We start from the raw sequence: 7,225 nt of genomic DNA, 5'->3' as shown, positions 1-7,225 counted from the left end.
CCTCCCTTCACTCCTTCCCTTCCTCCCTCCCTCCCTTCCTTTCCTCCCTCCCTCTCTCTTTCTTTTCTTCCCTTCCTTCCCTTCCCTCCCTCCCTTCCTCCCTTCCTCCCTCCCTTCCTTCCTTTCCTTTCCCTCCCTCCCTCCGTCCCTCCCTTTCCTTCCCTTCCTTTCCTTCCTTTTCTTCCCTTCCTTCCCTCCTTCCTTCCCTCCTTCCTTCCCTCTTTCCTTCACTCTTTCTTTCCTTCCTTCCTTCCTTTCCTTCCTTCTTTTTCTTCTTTCAACAGGGTCTCACTCAGTCACTCAGACAAGAGTGCAGTAGCGTGATCTCAGCTCACTGCAACCTCTGCCTCCTGGGTTCAAGCATTTCTCCTACCTCAGCCTCCTGAGTAGCTGATTACAGGTGCGCACCACCACAACCAGCACATTTTTTATTTTTAGTAGAGATGAGGTTTCACCATGTTGGCTAGGCTAATTGTTTCTTAGTGCCTTTAAAAATATAGTTCCAGCCAGGCACTGTGGCTCAGCCTGTAATCCCAGTACTCCTGGAGGGCAAGGCAGGCAGATCACTTGAGGTCAGGAGTTTGAGACCAGCCTGCCCAACATAGTGAAACCCTGTTTCTACTAAAAATACAAAATTAGTCAGATGTGGTGGCACTCACCTGCAATCCCAACTACTCGGGAGGCTGAAGCAGGAGAATCATTTGAACTTGGGAGGAGTAGGTTGCAGGGAGCCGAGATTGTGCCACTGCACTCCAGCCTGGGCAACAGCAAGACTCAGTCTCAAAAAAAAAAAAAAAAAATCTAGTTCTGATGGCTTGTTTATCAAAATATGTTATTTTGGTAGCTTTCTGAGTCCTGACTCATACACATAATTATGCAGATGAGAGATTTAAATGGAAAGTAAGCCCCCTTTTTATATCTAATTTTTGTTAAATCATGGGCTAGTTTACTTGTTAAAAATCTGATATTAGTACCTTTGGGGTTGCTAGTTTAATTATGGGCATATTTATGCACTTTTATTACATATCAAATCAAAATTCCACTTACATAAAATCCTTTCTTTGCAAAGAGGTTAACGTTTTATTTACTTATTTACTTATTTAGAGACAGTCTCTCTCTGTCGCTCAGGCTAGAGTACAGTGACACGATCTTGGCTCAGTGAAACCTGCAGCCTCTGCGTTCTGCGTTCCAGTGATTCATGTATCTCAGCCTCTTGAGTAGCTGAAACTATAGGCGTGTGCCACTATGCATGGCTAATTTTTGTACTTTTAGTAGAGACAGGGTTGGGTTTCACCATGTTGGCCAAGCTAGGTTTGAACTCCTGACCTCAGGTGATCCACCCACCTCAGACTCCCCAGGTGCTGGAATTACAGGTCCCAAAGCAACATTTTATCTTAAAAGAGGGTAATTAAGTTTCACCTTTTGTGACAGCATCAAATACTGATTAGGAATTGAATACAAAACACTGCACCTGGCCTGTGGTATGTTTCTAAAATTGGCCTGTTATTTCATTTTGTTAACTTATTTACCATAAAGCAGTTTTTGAAGTTTTGTATCTGAAGTGGACTAGTGTTAATATGCTTATTTTTTTTAAGTTGACAGTCTTAAATATAAGACCATTAAAAAGTTTTTAAATTATGTTTTATTTTTGTTCATCATGGGTTTTATAAGATAATATTTTTACTTGGAATTTCGGCACAGTCAGGAATGATCAGGTATAGAGGTTTAGCTTCTCATTTGGACTCGTTATTTGAGAGTGGGAGATTTTAAGAAACGTCTTTTTATCTTCAGTCCTGTAATTCCCATAACCAGGCTAGCTGGGTATGGTGCAATGAAATGTCCTGCTTCTTTTTATGCACTTCTCAGAGTGGGTGCCAGCCCGAACAGTGCACTTTTACAAGAGTGCATGGTGACATTCCACATCCTCACTGCTACCCTGGAAAGTGCTGTTGGATTTTTTTTGGTGGTGGTTTTGTTTTTTTAAGAGACAGAACCTCACTCTGTTGCCCAGGCTAGGGCGCAGTGGTGCAGTCTTGGCTCACTGCAACCTCTGCCTCCTGGGTTTCAAGCAATTCTTCTGCCTCAGCCTGCCAAGTAGTTTGGACTACAGATGTGTGCCACCACACCTAGCTAATTTTTTTTTTTTTTAAAGTAGAGACAGGGTTTTGCCATGTTGGCCAGGCTGGACTCCAACTTCTGACCTCAGTTGATCCGCCCCTCGGCCTTCCAAAGTGCTGGGATTATAGGCATGCCAGAAATGCTGTTTTTATTTCACAGTGAAAATACAAGTATACAGAAAACTTGCTCTCTATTTCTGTTCCTCATGGTTGAATTGGATAAGGTAATTTAATTGCTTCCCATGTGAGATTCTCATCTCTTTCCTTGGAATAGAGGCTCATTGAAAATGGAGAGACATTCTACTTTTCTGTTGCCTACAGTGTCTAGGATGGCACCTGGCATATGGAAGGTAAATGGACTGTTATGTTACTGTGATACTGAACATAGTGGTACTCAGAGAATATGTGTTCTCCTGATACCTTCATGATGGACCTGTTGTGTGGAAGAGGGCATTGCCTTGCCCCTTGCTGTCAGGGGGGTCTTGGGCACATGGCTGAGCTTCTTCATTGATGAAGTCCCAGTGTAGCACCTTTTTAGGCAGCCAGAGATTAGGGGATGTGATCAGAAGGGAGGTGACAGGAGCTGGAGACAATTTGGGTGAGGGAAATGTTGAGAAGCATCTGGAGAGAGAGTTAAATGGTAAGGAGGATGTAGACTCTTCCATACGAATGAATGAAAAGCAGTGTGGGCTTTGAGTCTGAAAAGATGCCATCCATGTTGGAGCCTTATGGGACGTGGTGGGAAGATGAGGGAGTGTTGGGTCACCTGAGTCCACTCCAGAAAACAGGTTATTGATGCTGTGACTGGGTACTGGGCCAGGACCTATTGCTGTCAAGACCAAGTCTTGTGAACTCTCTGGTTACCTCGTGAGTGCCTGGTACAAATCTTTTGTCAGGCAAATATTTTGTTTATAAAAATTTTGTAAGCTAGCTAATAAAGTCTCTTATCATTTTCACAAGTAAATTTGTGGAAGTTTGGAGAAAGAAGGCAGTGATACGATCAGATAAGTGATCCTAAAAGCTTCTCTTTCTGTCTGTTCATGGTGGGGTTGGGGTGGGGGACCAGTTAGACCTGAGGCAGAGTGAGCCGTGTTTATTGTGGAAAAGAAGTGATGTTAGTTTGAGGCTGGAGAGTGATCTGGGTTCATCAGGAGCAGAAACACTGTTCCTGGAATCCATAGGTCAAGTAGTGAACGTTGGCGTTAGAGGGTATCTGGATCCCCGAGCTGCAAGTGGTGGTCCCTGCCAACAGGATCATTGGAGCAGGCTTAAGGCTGGTGGGGTGTTTTCTTTTTGGGGATCTCATATTTGTAGGCACCTGCCTGGCTGTTGCTGAGAGACCTTTATTGCTAATTTAACTTAGTTTTTGGAAGTGGCTTGTGCTGAGTGACTTGGAGCTGAACTCATCTGATAACTCTTCCGTAATTAGGAACCTGGAATTGCCTGAGGGAACATGGTTTGATTTCTTCTTATTAGATGCAATCAGTGAAGAAAAACAGGGAAGAATTAGATAATAGGTTTGAGAAAATTGAGTTTGTGTGAAAAATTTTAATTTGTAAATAGGGATTAGTTTACAGGTAGTACAGTGAGAGGCCTATTATTAAAAAATCAAATTTGCATTGAAAGGTCTTCGTTTTCTTTAAAACTGTGGAAAAGGGGCTTCTTTTTTCTAAATTTTCACATTGCACAATTACTAAAATGTAAATTGTTACATATTCGTTGACTTACAGGTTTATGGTAGCTTATGTTTATATAGCCCATTTAAAATACAGTTAAATCACACAGGCATATTCACTTTGAAATAATTCATTGAACTGTACATTATGATTTATTACACTTTTCTATATGTAAGCTCTTCAATACAATTTCATTACAATATAAGTTGATATATAAGATACAGTGACTGAATTACTTATGACAACATGGCATATCTTAATTTTGTACTTAGAAAAACACATGTAACATAAAGCAAGTATAAATGTATGTATTGGCAAATAAAATACTTTTTGGTTTAGTAAGTAAAATATTTTAATAAGCCGTACCTTATTCACAGATATAAACATCAGAACACCAGACAGTTAAATCTTTCTTCTATCCTCTTTTCTTCTCTTTTTATTTTTTTTTCTTTTCTGTCCCCTTTTCACTGTTTCATAAAGCCATTGGTGGGAGAGACCAGAAAGATAGTTTTTTATTTTTTTTCTTCAAGTTGTGAAATTACGAAATTAATGTAAATTGAAAGATTTGTTGAATGGACGTAGTTTTCCTTTAGTCAAAAAGTGTTTAAGCCTGGGCACAGTAGCCTGTACCTGTAATCCTAGCGCTCTGGGAGGCCCAGATGGGAGGATTGTTTGAGCCCAGGAGGTCGAGGCTAGCACAGGCAACATAGTGAGACCCCTGCCTCTACAAAAAATTTTAAAAATCAGCCAGGCATGGTGGCGTGTGCCTATAATCCTGGCTAGGCAAGAGGATCGCTTGAGGCTGCAGTGATTGTGCCATGTTACCCCAGCCTGACAGAGAGAGAGTGTGACAGAGAGAGTCTGTCTCTAAATTTAAAAAAAAAAAAAAAAAGTCTTGTACCTTATTGCTTTCTCCAGATTTTTTTAGATAAACAGAATGGTGGTTCCAGTTAAGACTGTTACACAAATCCTGATCTCATTTTTCAGTAGTCAAGAATGTGCTGAAATATTATAAAAGTTTGGGAAGACACAGAGCTGGAGGAATAGGAATTGTAACTGACTATTTAGAATTGTAAGAGGTTTAAGGGTGGCGGAAGGTAAAAGGTGTCCTAAGGGCATAAATGAACCTAGAAATAGAATGTGGGGGTCTGAGGAGGGACTGTGTGGCCTCCCTGCTCAGAACTGAAGGGTTTGGGAGAAGATCGGCTTGTGAGAATGGAGTTCTGCTGCTTTAATGAGCTGCATGCCTCCAGGCATGCTCCTTCCCCTCACCCCCATTGCTCCTCACCCAGAGGGGGGCTCACACAACCCCCCCAGCCCCATGAAGACTCGTTTTGAAGAGCATATGGCACAATGCTCATAACACGTCTGTCACAGTACACTGCACTTGGTGTGGGCCTAGTAAGTAATGAACTGTGAGTAACAGTCAAGAACAGGGACTCTGCGTCTCTGCTGTGCCAGACAGGCTGACTGCCCTGTGCTTGTTTGCTTATCTGTAAAATGGGGATATAACAGTACCCACCTCATCAGTCATTCTGAGGCTGAAATGGGTCCATATATGTAAAGTGTTTAGTTCAGGGTATCATTGACAGAGAATGGAGAAACAGCCAATTATATTCCTCTAGATGTTACCTTTGCGTGTTGATTTCACATATGGAATTCTTGGATGATGTGTCAGTTCTTCATGTAAGTCATACAAACAGTGTTTTTAGTGAGGTATTCATATATTAGAATCCGTTACATATTTTCATTTCCTGAGGCTAGTTGACAGCAAGATGACATTAGTTCTTAGGTATTACCTGCATATTTATTTTTTTGGTTGTATATTCTTAAACATTTGACAGCTTCATTTGCTCAAATATACTTACTAAATTTTCATTCCAGAAGGAGGAATGTCACTTGTAATATACATTGCCAAATGTTTGCTTAAACTTGAGCCCTTACTAAATACAGTATCTGATGTTTATGCATTTGAAAAAGTTGTTTATATTTAATAAAAGCAGTCAACAATTAGGAAAAGTTCTTACAAGAAAAATAAACTAGTTGGTACTCTTCCAATTCTAGGGATCCTGTCTAAAGTCCTGATACGTATGAGTTTTGACAATAGAGAAAGACAGTTATGCAGACAAACATATGTTCCAAAATAAGTGCTTTTTGTTTAGGTTGGGAATCCACGTGTTGAACTTACCCTCTCAGAGCTCCAAGATATGGCAGCTAGGCAACAGCAGCAGATTGAAAATCAGCAGCAGATGTTGGTTGCCAAGGTAAGTTATAAAAAGAGGTATTGAAATACTGTTCAAAAAGTACCTCTTTAACCGTCATTTTAGACTGGGGTGAATACATTCTTGGGTAATGCTTATAAAATAAGACCATGCCATGGGAGTGCTAAACATAATGTCTTTCTCTCTTTGTTATCACTTCCATAATAACATATGCAGATTGTTGTTCGTGCAAGTTGGGAAGTTATCAGAACAAGAGCATCTCATCCTTGACACACACAACAGACACCCCAATCTGGAAACTGATGACCTTATTAAAATCAGATAAAATTTGGAAAGGGGCCAGGCACAGTGGCTCATGCCTATAATCCCAGCACTCTGGGAGGCTAAGGCAGGAGGATCACTTAAGCCCAGGAGTTCAAGACCAGCCTGGGCAACATAGTGACTCTGCCTACAAAAAATAAAAAAAATTAGCTGGGCATGGTGGCATGTGCCTCTGGTCCCAGCTATATGGGTGGCCAAGGCAGAAGGATCACTTGAGCCCAGGAGTTGGTTGCAGTGAGCTGAGATCACGCCACTGCACTCCCGCTTGGACAACAGAGTAAGTGATACCTTGTATTTAGAAGAAAAAAAAAAAAATGGGAAGAAAGGGTGCTTTTGTTATCTCCTTGTGCCTCTGGGTGTGTTCTTGGCTATGTCGTTAGTATTAGTGTTCAAGAAGAAAGCAGTGATCGGTGCTGAAAACACTGATGGGGGGGGGGGGTCCGGAAGACGGTGACAGCTAGTTAACAGGGCTTCCCAGTGTGCTGCTCTAGGCTGGGCTTGTTTGGTTTATTACAGTGTGGGGCATAGTTAATGCTCATTATATACACTGAATTCTACGTTGGTTATTGAAACTCAAATTTTTCTAAATAGTGGTTTAATCATACTTAATTGAAACATCAGATCTATCACACATGCCTCCTGAAAATGATTCTTGTTGTAAATGATCTTAAAATATTCCAAAACTGGGCCGGGCGCGGTGGCTCAAGCCTGTAATCCCAGCACTTTGGGAGGCCGAGGCGGGTGGATCACGAGGTCAAGAGATCGAGACCATCCCGGTCAACATGGTGAAACCCCGTCTCTCCTAAAACTACAAAAAATTAGCTGGGCATGGTGGTGCGTGCCTGTAATCCCAGCTACTCAGGAGGCTGAGGCAGGAGAATTGCCTGAA

The 7,225-nt window shown here is 41.6% G+C and overlaps 1 protein-coding gene and 1 long non-coding RNA gene across 6 annotated transcripts in view; one reads left to right on the top strand and one right to left on the bottom strand.

Annotated features, from left to right (window-relative positions):
- PPP1R13B (protein phosphatase 1 regulatory subunit 13B) overlaps positions 1 to 7,225 on the top strand; it is a 112,568-nt gene that overhangs the window by 83,368 nt on the left and 21,975 nt on the right. For 4 of the 5 annotated variants that reach the window (XM_037730251.1, XM_037730252.1, XM_017505371.2 and 1 more), the window contains exon 5: positions 5,956 to 6,057. The exons of the other annotated variant lie outside the window; for it this stretch is intronic. In XM_037730251.1, the coding sequence (XP_037586179.1) occupies positions 5,956 to 6,057 (102 nt within the window). The remainder of the gene's footprint in view (positions 1 to 5,955; positions 6,058 to 7,225) is intronic. 5 annotated transcript variants of the gene reach the window in all.
- On the bottom strand, positions 3,908 to 5,961 carry LOC108287168. Its single transcript, XR_001818240.2, has 2 exons — positions 4,262 to 5,961; positions 3,908 to 4,223 (listed from the first exon to the last, which is right to left on the bottom strand). It is a non-coding gene; the product is annotated as an uncharacterized LOC108287168 (long non-coding RNA).

This window comes from Cebus imitator, unplaced genomic scaffold, assembly GCF_001604975.1.
Source record: "Cebus imitator isolate Cc_AM_T3 unplaced genomic scaffold, Cebus_imitator-1.0 Scaffold338, whole genome shotgun sequence".
NCBI lineage: Eukaryota > Metazoa > Chordata > Mammalia > Primates > Cebidae > Cebus > Cebus imitator.
Note: the sequence above shows the minus strand (reverse complement) of the source record. Positions and strands in the feature narration are given on the sequence as shown.